Source organism: Asterias amurensis, chromosome 19 (genome assembly GCF_032118995.1).
Source record: "Asterias amurensis chromosome 19, ASM3211899v1".
Classification (NCBI taxonomy): domain Eukaryota; kingdom Metazoa; phylum Echinodermata; class Asteroidea; order Forcipulatida; family Asteriidae; genus Asterias; species Asterias amurensis.
In genome coordinates, this window is record NC_092666.1 from 10699146 (window position 1) to 10715023 (window position 15878).

The window sequence follows — 15878 nt, forward strand, 5'->3', positions numbered from 1 at the left end:
TACACGATAAAATTGTCCTACTTTTTTCTAAGGACCCAAATATCAAGCAATAATATTATTAACAAACTGTGTATTTTTTTTTTTTTTCACTTTAGAGTCTTGGTGTTGTTCTCTACGTGCTGGTCTGTGGTGCTCTTCCGTTTGACGCCAACACGCTACCTCAGTTGAAGGAACGCGTCCTAGCAGGAAGATTCCGCATCCCGTTCTTCATGTCCACAGGTTACTAACTTTTTTTATTTAATCAAGAACATTATTTTAAAGGCACTGGACATTATGTTTGGTTATTACTCAAAAAAGTTGATAGCATAAAATAAAGACTTACTTGGTAACGAGCAATGGAGAGCTGTTTATAGTATACAATATTGTGAGAAACAACTCCCTCTGAAGTAATGTAGTTTTTGAGGAAATTTCGCACTCAAATATTGTTTAGTCATCTGAAAGCACACAAATTTGTACAAGGGTGTTTTTTCTTTTCATTATTCTCTTTCAACTTCAATTACCAATTGAGCCACAATTTTCACAGGTTTGTAATTGTGCATTTGTTGAGTAGTGAAATTCTTTTTATGAATTCATATCAAGTATGTAAACCACAAGGAAACCTGACTGGGTAAATTTTAGATCCATTTTGGGGTGAACAAAGAAAAGTATTTAGTTGTTCAGGGGTGCCAGTCAGAAGTCACACAACTGTGTAATGACGTATTTAGCTTGGGATCGCACGCAGTGTCTGGTTCTGATGCTTTGTTTCGGAATGGGAAAGGCAACAAGGCGTTTTCTTTGTGGGAAAAAGGCGCCTGAATTGGGAAATTGTAGATTTCTATTGGACCATGTCAATATGTAAGTTAACGCATATTTTTTTAAGGGAAAATATGTATGCGGCTATCCCTAAACTCTAGCCCAGTATGCATTGTCTATTAAAAAAATGCTTGGGGCTAGTAAACACTGCTTCTCAAATTCTCCCTTTCAGATATGAATAAAATATTTTGATTTTTTTTTTTTGCCATTAAAGGCAGTGGACCCTATTGGTAGAATTACTCAAAAGAATTATTAGCACAAAACCTTCCTTGGTAATGAGTAGTGGGGAGCGGTTAATACATGTAGTATAAAACATTGTGAGAAACGGCTCCCTCTGAAGTAACAGTTATCGAGAAAGAAGTAATTTTCCATGAATTTGATTTCGAGACCTCAAGTTTAGAATTTGATGTCTCGAAATCAAGCATCTGAAACCACACATCTTTGGTTGACAAGGGTGTTTTTTCTTTCATTATTATCTCGCAACTTTGACGACCAAGTGAGCTCAAACTTTCACAGGTTTGTTATTTGATGCATGTTGAGATACACCAAGTGGGAAGACTGGTCTTTGACAATTACCAATAGTGTCCAGTGTCTTTAAAAGGAACATTACAGAATTGGTAAGAAAACAACTTGTCTAAGATCACAGATTTACATAAAACATACACAGTCTAAAATGATGATGATAGTAGAAAACATCACTTGAAATATTTCTGTCTGAAATGTCAGATTTGATGAGAAGTATAATACTCTAATTTCACATTTGGAGTTATTGCTCAGTAAGCCTTTTACTCATTTTGTTTTTGATAAAAATGTCATGCAAAATGTTTAATCTGTTTTTCACTGGTTTCTCAAGGCCTATCGATCTCAAACTTCTCACTTTTTTTCCCAGTGGATTACACAGTAAAGTGCTTACACTACCAGCAACTGTTTTGTTTGCTAAAACCAATTCTATAAAGTTCCTTTAACTGGTTGTCAACACTACCATGAACAAAACGCAAGAAAGATGTACGTGACATACATGTACATGTTTGAAATCAGGGCTGCTTTTAAAAACTTCCTGTTAAAATGCACGTAGGCTATTTTAAAGAAAGGACAAAAATCTGACAATGCTCTGAGAAGTTCCTTTTTACATTTCATACAACTGAAGGATTTGAATAAGTTTACCCTCCCGTAAACCAACACTGTACTTTTCCCGTCAATGTAGTATTTTGACTCGCACCATTAATAAAGCTTCATAAGGTATCGGCATGGCAACAATTGTTCAGAGTACAATAGAACCCGTTGTCTCCAATAAAAATCTCAGACAAGTTAGGTTTATCCGAAAGATTTAATTTTAGATCAGCTTAGAAATAAGTCAAACGGAATAATCTCCATTATAGTCTGGACAAAAATACCAGAACGTACTTTTTTTGTGTTTTCTTTTGGCGGGAATAAATAAATCTCCATCCTACATGTCATACTTCCTGGTTTAGAAATAAACAAAATGGTCACATCATTTTTGTGGTAAATTAATATTGGATTGTTATATTGGTCACTATATAGCAACCATTTAAATGGATGCTTCCAAACAAAACATACATGTTATTCCAAGGCAGGGTATACTTTTGGTAATTGTCAGACACAAGTCCAAAAGTGGGTCAAATATTAACCAACCTGTGAAAATTTGGGCTCAATATTGGTCATCCAAGTTGCAAGAAAATGATACTGAAAGAAAAAACACCCTTGTTGCATCGTGTGCTTTCAGACGCCTCTTCATGCCCTGAAGCCTTTCTCAGAATTTTGGGGTGACAAAATGTACCTCTTTCACAAAAACTACACTCTCCTGCAAACATGGCAAAGGGGGTCGTTTCTAACAATGTTCAAGTCTTTCAGTCAGTCATGGTCGCCTTGAGGGGTAAGCTGTGTCGGTGCTATATTAATAGCTATCCAGTGCTTTTTACCATGTGAGTTTTTATGGTAATTACCTAGTGGAGTAATTACCAACAGTGTACCCTAATCTATACCTTTAAAGACACTGGACACACTTGTCAAAGACCAGCCGTCAATTTCACAAAACTCTTCCTAACTTAAGACTAATCTTGGGACTTAGGACGAGTCCCAACCCTGCACTGTAGCATGCAGACCTTAAGATTGATCCTAAGTTAGGACGAGTTACTCGTCCTAACTCGAAATAAGACGAGTCCTAACTCTTTGTGAAATCGACGGCAGTCTTCTCACTTGGTGTATACAGTCTCAACATGCATAAAATAACAAACCTGTGAAAATTTGAGCTTAATTGGTCAATGAAGTTGCGAGATAATAATGAAAAAAAAAAAAAAACCCTGTTCACACGAAGTTGTGTGCGTTCAGATGCTTGATTTCGAGACCTCAAAACCTAATTCGGAGATCTCAAAATCAAATTCGTGGAAAATTACTTCTTTCTCGAAAACTACGTCACTTCAGAGGGAGCCTTTCTCCCAATATTTTATACTATCAACCTCTCTCCATTACTCATTACCAAGTAAGGTTTAAATGCTAATAATTGTTTTGAGTAATTACCAATAGTGTCTATAGCAGCTCGGTGACATTTGGCCCAGATTGCCATGTCTAATTTGACAACAATACGCGGCTGATTTTTTTTATACTCTTTTTAGTCGCTTTATAAAGTCGTATCACGTTCTATGCGTGGGGGTTGGTGTTGGTACTTGTATTTGACAAGCTGTTAGTCTGAAATTACAGAGAGTCGGTGGCATTTATGTGAGGCAAAACCGGCTACAAATAGATTGCCTGGTAACCACAGAAATGTTTTTTTTTTTGCCTACTTTAGTTCGATTTCCAATTTGTTTTGCCCTTTGGGAAAATCAGAAAGAAAAGTGACTAAATATCCTGAAAAGTCTACACCATAAGATAAGCCCTTGTACTCAATATTGTTGATGTACTTTTTTTTTCCAAGGGCCAAATATCATTCATGTTACCATGAATGTTTTTTGGGGGTTTTTATGCAAGAAGCTAGAGGCATAAAAGCTGTTGAGAATTTTTTTTGTTTTTAAAAAGGCACATGGACACCTTTGATAAACTGGTAAATGTCACCAGTATTCTCACTTGGTGTTTCCCAAAAACTACATAAAAATATCAAATCTGTGAAAATTTGGGCTCAATTGGTCATTGATTGCAAGAGAATAATGAAAAAAGAAACACCCTTGTTGAACAAATACAATGTATGTATGTGCTTCCAGATGCCTTAGAAAGGCTTCAGGCCGGAACCATTTCTCAGGAGTGAGAAATCAGACATACACGTACACACATGTATGTACATGTACATGTACATACTGTATGTACATGTACATAGTGTACAGACATGATTGTAAATAAAGCGTTTGGAGTTGAGAATTTATTTTTGACATGTTGACAGGAATTTGTTGTTTACTGTTTGCCATTTTTCAAGTCCCTATCCTGTCTCGTCATTGACAACGCACACAAAATATAGCCCCAGGTCAAAGTGCTTGCGTACAGCATGTATTTTTAGAACTATGTACTTACAAGCCTGTTGCCAAACGACGCAGTAATGGTCACTCAGTAATGTCCCAAATGGAGAAGTTTTTTTTCTCTTTTTTCTAATGAGTGTTTATCTATAGGTTGCAGAAGAACATGTATTTGATCCCACAACCTTATGATTGAAATCCCTGACTCTATCCAATGCTTTTTAATGTAAATTTCTACATGGACTTTTCAAATTACACTAAGGATATCACTTTGCTAAAAATAAATGGCTGTCAGATAAACATTTCACTTTACGTGATCACCGCATCATCAGCGCACCAGACTATAGACCGTATTGAATAACCCCTTTTTGCTATGAAAAGTCTCCATCTTGTAAGGCAAACCGTATGCGCGTCTAAACGCGTACATGTACGTCATCGAAGCACACACGTACGCACAGGCACAGATGCCATCTTGTAGGTCAGATATTTGAGTCGCGTGACCTCATATGCAATAGGGTCTATTTCAGGCCTGATACTTCACGAAGGCAACGAAGGTGATTGCCTCCATGCTCCCTGGTCATTGCCTTGGTGCCCTTGAAATGCTCCAGTAGATATTTACAATTTTCTCACACATATAGGGTTACCCTTTACCAAGGGGAAAACACCTTGGTGTCCTTGCCCTTTCAAAAACGTAGCATACTGGCCAGAAACTTAGTAGTCTAGTCAAGGAGTCAACATACAACTTGGACATGTACGCCCACGTGTTTTTTAGTGAAATAGGACGTGTTTGTACGAGATTCAGGTACTTGGCTTCTATTTTTAACATTAGCGTTGAGTGCTATTTACCTCCATTATTGGCTCTGTTAAGTATCAGGCTTGCTAGAAAAAAATAATCGTAAAAGCACTCCAAAAAGTAATGTATTGACTTTTAGTCCAGCATGTCCAGTGCCCAGTTTCATACAGCTGCTGAGGCAGAAATGCTTACCGGAATCAGGTTATCAGCCAAACAACCACAAGCCAAACTGGTGCGTCCTGCTTATTTCTGCTTAGCAGAAAATTGTTTGGATGCATTTTCTGATGAAGCAGCTCTATGAAATTGGTACCCTGAACAGGTACCCTATTTCATGCTTGCCAGTTTGTGTAAACTTAAGTGCTTTTACAAAATATGGAAAAAATATAATGTAAAGATTTGACATGGTATTCAAATCTGTCAGCGCTCCAAACTGCTCGACCATGACATCCCATTATATCCAATTCACATTTTTATTAAGGAAATCTTTTACTTCTTCCGTTACTTTAGAGTGTGAGCAGCTAATCCGCAAAATGCTTGTGATAGACCCGGCGAAACGCTACACCATCGAGCAGATCAAGAATCATAAATGGATGCAGATGGACGGTGGGGAGCCCTCGCCCGTCACCAGTCCGGTCGCCGAGATTCCCAAACCCATCGGAGAGTTCAACGAGCAAGCATTACGTCTCATGCAGAGTCTTGGCATAGACCAGCAGAGAACTATTGAGGTGAGAGCAGCTCTTTAGCTTATAAATTTGCTCTACTTGCTTAGCAGAAATTACAAGGACACCAGTCACAATGTCAACAACATGCTATTTTGGTTGGTAACCTTTTTTCTGCTTTAGTAAGAGTTTTCCTGTTAAGCAACTCTTGGCCCTGGATCACTTTAGGGTGAACGTTGGGGATGGGTATCATAGACCTCATGAAATCTTTCAAATATTGACGTTGTGGTTTTTATATTTTTATTCCAGTCATTACGAAGGGACGCATACGACCATTTTACCGCTATTTATCACCTACTAGTTGAGAGACTCAAACTCCACCGTTGTAGTTTCCCCGTAGAGAGCAGAGTAGACGGACGTTCCCGACGGCCGAGCTCCATCTCTGACCATGCGATCATGCGGAACAAGGTGGTCGGCACGGGCACGAATATGCCTCACATCGTCCCAGGTTCGCAGCAGCAACAAAGCAGGAGTCCAGTCAAACAGCATTCACAACAGCAAATCATGGGCTTCAGACCGGTACAACCCGCCTCGCAGCAACAGCCCGTCAAGTCTGAAGCCGCTCACGCAGCATTGCAACGGAAGCGAAAGGAGCCAATTCTCCAGCCGTCGACGTGTATATTTAGTGAGGGGGAGGTCGTCAGCGTCCCTCAGGTTGTGAGCGGGACTTTATTAGAGCCGCACCCTCGTATGAACTTCAGGAAGGTCCGGTCAATGTCGCCGAATCACATGGTCGTTACGTCTATTGACGAGGGGGTGGAGGTGGACATGCCGGAGAGCGAAGGAGAACTTGAGAAGATCTCTAATGAGCAACTCATGGTACAACGGAGGCATACATTAGGGGAGACCTTTGACCTCCCCCCAAGCATGGAGCCGACGCTCTCAGACTTTGGTATCGAACCTCAGGATTTGTCAGCTTCATTCGATTCTCAGGAAGAGATGGAAATCGCTCAGATTTCCCAGGGTTTTGCTCAGGGTATGGGACAGGGAATGTATCAACTAGGTTCGGGAAGTCAGTGTAACTCTCCGGACCTCTCACCGACAGTACAAGAGCAGCATTTGCTAGGGCAGCAAGTTGTTCAAGGTGTAACTGAAACGCTTTTACGGACTGGCAGCCAGTCGCCGACGAGCTTTAGGGAAGGCCGTCGAGCATCGGACGGACTTCTTTTGCAGGACTCTTTCAATAGGCAGCACAAGAATCTACCCCGTACTCAGGGGTTGAGCGAACTGCACGCGAGGTTGGATCAACAGCAGGGAGTGGAGTTCACAGACTGTAAAGTTATAGCGGAGCAAGCTAAACAGCAGCAGCTGCAGCAGCACCAAGCCCGCCTGCTGCAGCACATGGACTCTGTGCAGTCCACGGACAGCGGCTCGTATTCACAATGCCAGGTGGGGCAGCAACCGGTCACGTGGCGTCGATTCCCCGCCCAGGTGCAACAGAACCAGCGCCAGAATCACTTTCAGGCGATGAAGCACACCATGCAGACCGAGCCGGCGCAGGGCACCGGCTGCAGCTTCGACGAGCTCTCCCGCGGCGTGACGCCCGCACGGAGCCTCCAGCACCACCTCATGCAGCAGCGACTCATGCAGAAGCGGCAGCAGCTTCACAAGCAGTCACAGCTCAGTCAGCAGTTTCAGCAGCTACATCTGGAGCGACAGCCGAGCTTCGACGGCCGGCCACCTCCCCCGAATCGGGCGGACTCTTACAAACAAGCGCAGCAGCATCCCGTACTTCCGCAGTTCTCCATGAAAGAGGAACCACTACGCAGTATCACCCCGCCAGGGACGTATTCTCAGGAGGCGAGTCACCATAGCAGCCAGGCAGCTTCAAAACAACTCCTCTTTGGTTTACCGATGACCCACCACAGTTTTGACAACTCACAGTTTGAGTGTATGGACACTTCAGAAGGACCTGCTGGACAGTCAGGGTTCTCGTATACGCCATGCTAACAAAATTGCCATAGCGACCCTAAACGTACTTGCCAAATCTTTCTACCAACATGCGTAGACTGCCTGCCGACATTGGAGTGAGTTCTGGGTATTAAACTTTATTGAACAGTTTTTGATGGTTTAGTTTTGGTGAAGAACTAAAAGCATCCAGGTTTTTTGTGAAGTATCAAGGCGCACACCATGATGTATTCAGTTTTTAACCACAGCAAAAGTGTAGAATGTATATTTGAAGTTAAATTCATCAGATTTGATGATACTGAAGTCAGAAACAGGGGAGGAACAAAATATAAAAACTTGTAACGGAGAAGGAGGAGCAGCAACATGTTTTTGAAAAGTCGCAATTTTTTCGTTTTTGTAACTGTTTGAAAAGCTTCCGCTACTCAAGTAACTAGGCATAACTGGTACTGTTGGTATTCATAGTAGACATGGTAGAGAATGTATGCAAAGTGGTGTTCTGGGTACACAAAAGCAAGCCTGCCTTTTGGGTCAGTTTTAACCCATCTGGCTACTGTTGAATGAATGAAAGTTATTTTGATCGAGCAAAGTGACCATCGGTCAAATCGTAAATCAGAAATATTTAACAGCTAATGTGTGATATTTGAACATTCTTCCACCAGGTTTTTGTACTCTCCCTTTTTTGGGGCCAGGTCTTGAATCCTGTCGGCCATCTTGGATTCTGTGGGCCTACTTGATTTATAAATTCATAGAAGATCGGGCTTACCTTCGGAGCATTAATACTGTGTGAAACCAATTTGATTTTTTAAAACTTTGGTAAACCAAAAAGTGGTGTGACTTTTAACAGTTTACAAATTTTAAATATTTTGAGACGAAAAAGTTGACTTTGCAACGTGCACAAATGCATTATTTCGGACTCTGTGCACTGATTTTTTATCTATGTGTGTGATGCACTTTGGCCAGCGTTGGATATTTTTGCTACACCATAAAAAAATTTCCTCTTGAAATTATCTGAGGGATTGCATTCAATTTAGAAGGACACAAATCCTGCCTGCGGTCAGTGTGTTATAAATGTCTATATCCAGCGCAAATTTATTTGTTTGCAAACTGCGCTGGATCAGACAATCAAACCAGTAGTCTCAAAATAAATCGTCTCCGAATCGCCGATACTAAAAAAATGAACTCTCCGATTTGACAACCCATGAGATCAAGATGGTTTGAAGACAAAAGAAAATGTACTTTGTCTGCCGTCTTTTTTCATTTCGTCTTAAAATACCATCGACAGAGCGTCGGCGATGCAATTTGATCTTTTGCAATCAAATCCGATTTGATCTTTCGCAATCCGCTGACATTTTCGTTGTTCTCACTGAAAAAAAGCCAATGTTTTACCTTCGGTTGACCTTTTACACATTTGTTGGGTTCCCAGATTGTTAGTGGTATCAAAAGATAACAGATTGAAAAGTAAAACTGGCACCAGTCTATTTCTGCTGGCATCAGTGTATTTATTGCTGGTGTAGACCTTTCTCTTGCAACGTCACAGCCCAAGTTTTTACCAACCGAGGTTGGACAAAAATAGAAAGCCATAAATGCAAAGCAAAAACATAACAGTGTTACAAAACTATTCAAACATTGTGTTCTTTTTGTTGAAAACGACACAACTAGTTATGGAAAGTATTTTATTTAATTGAAAAGTTTGCAACAAATGCTGAATTTGATTGAATGTTTTGTTTACATTCGGCCGTTCATGCCAACAAGTGATGTTTGTTTACCAACAATGTAAAGGTCTATTGAAAAGTTAGGGTAAAACAAAACCAACAAACATGATATATTCATAGTGTGGATGTCACATGATTGTTTAAAGACAATGGACACTATTGGTAATTGTCAAAGACCAGTCTTATCACTTAGTGTATCTCAACATATGCATAAAATAACAAACTTGTGAACATTTGATTTCGATTGGTCGTTGGAGTTGCGAGATACATGCAACTATGAAAGAAAAAAACACCCTTGTCACACTAAGCTGTGTGCTTTCAGATGCTTGATTTCGAGACCTCAAATTCTAAATCTGAGGTCTCGAAATCAAATTCATGGAAAATTACTTCTTTCTTAAAAACTGCGTCACTTCAAAGGGAGCCGTTTCTCACAATGTTTTACAACATGTATATTATCAGCCTCTCCCCCTTACTCGTTACCAAGTAAGGTTTTATGCTAATAATTTATTTTAGTAATTACCAGTAGTGTCCACTGCCTTTAAAGGAACATTACAGAATTGGTTTTTGCTAGCAAAAAAGTTGCTGGCAGTGTAAGCACTTTATGTAATCCCCATACATAAACTGACAAACCTGTAGAAGTTTGAGATCTCACGGCCATCTGGGTCACAAGAGAATAGCGAAAATCCGATTACAAATTTTGCATTGCATCGATGCCAATACAAATTTGAAGATTATTTATTTCTCATCAAATATGAAATTTTAGACAAATATTTCAAGGGATGTTTTCTACTATCATCATCATTAGACCGTGTAAGTTTTATGTAAATCTGTAAATCTGTTCCTTTAACAAATTTATTTGTTTGTTTATTTATTTATTTTTTATCAATTAAATTGGTTACCGAATGAAGCTACATAATTATTTTTAATTTTGAAGAGTTGTGTTTAAGTCGTATCATGATACGGAGAAAGAGGAAAAATATGGCAAAGAAATAAAAACAATGCAAAATCCTTAGCAACCATTTCCCCACAATGGTTACCATGGCAGCAAGCCAAGGGATAATGACCCATAACCTTAGCCACCATGTTGGTTTTATTTTTTCTTAACGGATATTTGTATAGAATTCAAAATTGTAAATTTTACTTAGTGTGCACTTCTGTTTTTCAAGAAGTCGAACACCTGATTTTTAGTGTATTTAATTTGTTTTTTGAGAATCGAGCAACTCAAACTGTATTTTAATATATTAATAAATGATGTACATTTCCGAATTGCACACCACTTGTAATAAGAAGAGCAATTTACTTATTATACTTGTTTATTTATTTCCATCGAATGCATAAACATTTGTGCCACCAGAATTCTTCCAAATTTGTTTGGAACAAAACGGGCATGATTGATTATTCTTATGATGTTGTACTGTTAATATAGTTACGAACTTGTATATTTTTGCAAAAAACCCAAGTTTGATGGCGTATGCATAATGAGTTGATTTTTATGTATCTATGGTAACATAATCTTTATATTAGCCATAAGGTACTGCAATGGATCTTAAGAAGGATAAAAACCGAAAGTAAGGAACAGTCAATTTCAATTTTTGTGGCTTTTTTTTAGCTAGGATTACAGAGGGTTGCGTTGGGGTGTGTTTTACTTCTCGGTTTTGTGAGAAAGCAAATCAAATCAAGTTATATATATATTTTTTTTTTTGCACAAAAAAATGTCCTTCATTTTGCACTACGCAATAAATATTTCTGAACAAGGAGATGTTGTGAGAGAGGGTTATTTGAAGGTATGTATTAGGCCGTGCTAGAATAATACAGAAGTTTTGCAAGTCTACGGACACACATACAGATTCCACTTCGTCGACACTTTGTGTGTTCACGTGATGCGTATCCGCGACTACCGTGTTTGTGCACACACATTAGCTACGGATGCAAGAGCTCATACACATCGTAGAAAAACAGATACTGTTTTGCAGCCTTTTAGCTGTCTTTTTGTTCCAGATCAAAAACATTTCCCACGGAATAACTTTCACTGGTATCGTGCTTGATATTAAATAGAAAATTGTTAGTCATTTGAAAGCAAAACGATGAGAAAATGTAGTGTTTAAAACAGGGCTCTATAGGTTATGCTTGTCTTGCTAAACAAAATCCAACACGCAGCTGACGTGAACGAATACGGTTATTATATCCCTATCGGTATATCTGTATCCGTACGCTTGCGAAACCTCTCTATTGACTATGACTACAGCTACGGCTATGGCTTATGGCTATGGCTGGATCATAGCATCATCATGTACTGATGTGACATCCTTATCCTCATAGCCATAGCTGTAACCGCCATTTCGGATAAGACCTTACTAACTAACCCCTGGCTATGGAATTGGCCGTAGCTGATTGGGAAGTTACATCCACAGCTTATGGTCTTCTTGGAAACCTTGGCTTCAGCTTTGGCTTAAAATGGCTTAGGCTGTGACTTTGGGCTCTGGCTCCAGCCCGGGCTCCAGCCCGGGCTCCAGCCCAGGTTCTAGTTTAGATTATGGTCTGTTAAGAGCAGTGGACACTATTGGTAGTGTAATTACTCAAAATAGTTATTAGCATATAACCTTACTTGGTAACGAGTAATGGGGAGATGTTGATATTATAAAACATTGTGAGAACAGCTCCCTCTGAAGTAACATAGTTTTCGAGAAAGAAGTAATTTTCCACAAATTTGATTTCGAGACCTCAGAATTAGATTTTGAGGTCCCGAAATCAAACATCTGAAAGCACACCACTTTGTGTGACAAGGGTGTTTTTTCTTTCATTATTATCTCACAACTTCGACGACCAATTGAGTTCAAATTTTCACAGGTTTGTTATTTTATGCATATGTCGAGATACACCAAGTGAGAAGACTGGTCTTTGGCAATAACCAATAGTGTCCAGTGTCTTTAAGGCTGTGACTTAGGCTATGTTAAGGCTCTGGCTTATGCACTGGCTTAGGCTCCAGCTTTGGCTCCGGCTTAGGCTCCGACTAAGGCTCCATCAGTAGTTTTGAAAACGTGTACATTTGGTACAGGGCAGATGAAGCCTCAACTAAGCTTGGCGAAGCTTCAGCTAGAAATGATAATGATACCTAAGTCAGAGGTAAAGACAGATCCTCAGCCAAAAAGGCGAAGGCTAAAGGCAAAGTCACACAGGCCCAGATAACAAGAACGAAAACGATAAAAATGCACGCCCTCGAATAATCGAACGAGCAGGGGTGTATTCTGCGTGGAGCATTGCAACCAATAGAATGCTGTCTCTTTGCGCCGTTATCGTAATCGTTTTCTTTATCGCTGCAGTGTGACTCGGCCTTAAGCCATGTAAGCCAAAGAGAAAGCTGTGTTGTTTTGAAAAGAGACTATTGCATTCAAAGTTTAGCAACCTTGTTCCCAGGTTAATTTTCCATCTTCTGTAAAGGACTCCTCACTCCACCATAAACCTTTGTTTTGAGAGATTGTGCAAATTTGAAATAGATTTCAAAGTTTTATTTAATGATGGTGACTGGATCTGAAGTTTTTGAAACCAAAACACTTAGCCCTGTTATGTTATATTACCTTACATGTATGATGGAAAATGTAACTTTGTAACAAAGTTTTAAACGTTCACTGTTTTTATAGAACAATTGTGATTGGGCAAAAGTTTTACAAGAACAAAGGGAAGGTTTATTTAATTAGCCAATAGCGTTACATCTTATTTAAAATTGTACACAAGTATAAAACAAGCTTTTTTATAACAAGTGTGTGTAAATCAGAATATCTTGGTTATTCTGCTCAAGGCGTATAGAGGGCGCTCTTTAAGACAAATCATCTGTGTTTATTCGCAAGAAAAAAGACATGCACTGGTCTTACAAGGCCACTGGTTTCATTGGTTTGATGTTGTACATGCAAATGGCCTGAGATTCCCTGAAGTTCATACGTGTGTAATGCGTTGTGCACAATGCGTAATTGCGTACTGCGTTATTCATTATACGCATACATCAACTGATAGTCAAAACGCACACCAGTGCTAAGTGTGCGTGTGTTACTGAGATGCTCAACGTGCGAGGTCAAAGGTACATCTGGCAAGAACCTGCCGGCATGGCCAGAGGCTCAAGGTCGCTACCTGTCGTTATTCACAAGCATCCAAAGTGTCGTGTCAGATGTTCAGGTTCACGCCCTTTATGCTGCCCGCTCAAATTATCACAGCTAAGCAAATTGCTAATAAGTGTATTAGCATTCAGTTGTAAGGAGTTACCAGGGATTGAATAACTTTATCCACTGCAGTTTTCAACTCGAAGTACTTATCAAAGGAGATAGCACTGCTGAGATTCTTTCTGGAAATATATCTTGAAGGTTACTTTTTGAAACTCATGTTAACAATCACTGCGTAAAAAAGTTCACACAACTGGGTTTGAACTGTTTCTTCTTTTTGTCCATCGTAGCATAATCCAATACCATTCAGCAATTCACCAAGCTTTTGAGTTGTGTAAATCATTTATGGAGATTCATTTTGGAAACTGGGCGGGGTAAGCTGGTTGATAATTTTGTTAATGATAGAATCAGTGCAGATAATCTTCTTTAATTATTCATAAGTTCTAATGAATATTTATAAGAATGGTAATTTTGTTAATAATGGAATCAGTGCAGGTTATCTTCTTTAACGGATTTGGGTACTTTTTTCTTTTACATCAAACATGTCAGACATACATGTAGATGTAATGTCCACAGGTTTACAAAAAACTTGCTCAGTTTGAAGATAATGATAGCAAAAATCTTCCCCTAAAATATTTCGTTCTGAGGTGCTGTAGTTTTTGAAAAATGAGTAAAACAATGTCACCAAAATAATTTTCGTCTCGGTCTGTCAGTGAGACAAAAAGTATTTTGCATGTAAAAACCGTATTCACTAGTTATGATACCATAACTGGTTAACACGTTTTTACATGCTTAAACTGAGACTAAAATAATTTCTGTGATATTGTTTTACTCATTTCTCAAAAACTACAGCATCTCAGCAAGTAATATTTTTAGGTACGCTTTCTACCATCATTATCTTCAAACTATTTAAGTTTAATGTAAATCTGTGGACATTGTGTAAAAAGTACCCAGACCCTTTAAATCTTCATTTAGTTCTAATGAATATTCATAAATATTTTAAATAAACACCAGGGTTGTTTTTTGGTTCCTTGGGACGATGATGAATAGTATTGAATACAACAAAATAATGTACAAAATGGGCTGGCCCATGTAAAGGTTTAATTCTATAACGTAATGTGTGAGACTATGTGACTTTGTTTGGTTTGCATGGTGATGTGATGTCATGTCATAGAATTATGGGATAGGAATGGTGCTTTTCAAGTAAAAACATGGTATTAGCTTTGTACTTTCTGTTTAGGTATTTGTTTCCCACATTACGAGGATAACCCAACCCTACCCATCCCCCCCTCAAAAAACAGACCTTTCCTGAAATATATGTACAATAAAATTGATAATTGTGCCGGAAAACTTTGTTTACCAAATCTCAATTTGCTGTTTTTCTGTTTGTTGATTGTTGAGATTTTCTTGAAAGGTACGAGATTTTTTTAAAATTATTTACTTTTGTTGTGTCCGCTGATTTCTCGGTTGATTCAAATTCTCAGACTGCATTTCAGGGCCCAATTTCACGAAGCTGGTAAGCCAGAAATCTTATTTTGGCTGTGACCAGCTTCTGTTAAGCATTATTTTTCTGTGCTTAATGAGGTTTGGTTCTTGCAAGCTTTTTATGAAATTGGGGCCTGATGTTTTTACCTCCCAAAAGCCTGGTTCATAATAAACGGGAAAGCCAATCAACTTGAATTTGTTAAAAAATTTGCATACATGTAGCAACATACATAAATAGACAGAACAAGTTTGTGCACAGTTTAAGGCAGTGGACACTATTGGTAATTACTCAAAATAATGTTATTAGCATAAAACCTTACTTGGTGTGACGAGTAATGGGGAGAGGTTGATAGTATAAAACATTGTGAGAAACGGCTCCCTCTGAAGTGACATAGTTTTCGAGAAAGAAGTAATTTTCCACGAATTTGATTTCGAGACCTCAGATTTAGTATTTGAGGTCTCAAAATCAACCATCTAAACGCACACAACTTCGTGTGACAGAGTGTTTCGTTATTATCTCACAAGTTCGATGACCGATTGAGCTCAAATTTTCACAGGTTTGTTATTTTATGCATATGTTGAGATACACCACCTGTGAAGGCTAGTCTTTGACAATTACCAGTAGTGTCCACTGCCTTTAATGCTAAAATACAGAAGCAAATGATAGTTTTTGAGTAGCCGCTGGTATATAACATGTGTAGCATTTTCGTAGCTATACAAAGAAAATCATTCACTGGAGGAAAGATAACTAAATTGATATCAAACATAATTTTCTGAAGAAAATAAAATGAAATCATTTACAATATTCAGGACAAAAACAATTCTAGGAACAAGCATAACAACCTCTAAATCAAGTA

At 38.8% G+C, this 15878-nt stretch overlaps 1 protein-coding gene across 1 annotated transcript in view; it reads left to right on the forward strand.

Moving 5' to 3' along the window:
• Nucleotides 1-15496, forward strand: part of LOC139951268 (serine/threonine-protein kinase SIK2-like) — a 41420-nt gene extending 25924 nt beyond the window's left edge. Inside the window, exons 7-9 of the mRNA XM_071950068.1 lie at nucleotides 96-219; nucleotides 5554-5771; nucleotides 6015-15496. Coding sequence (XP_071806169.1) covers nucleotides 96-219; nucleotides 5554-5771; nucleotides 6015-7715 — 2043 coding nt within the window. The 3' untranslated portion in view covers nucleotides 7716-15496. The remainder of the gene's footprint in view (nucleotides 1-95; nucleotides 220-5553; nucleotides 5772-6014) is intronic.
• The last annotated feature ends 382 nt before the right edge of the window (nucleotides 15497-15878 follow it).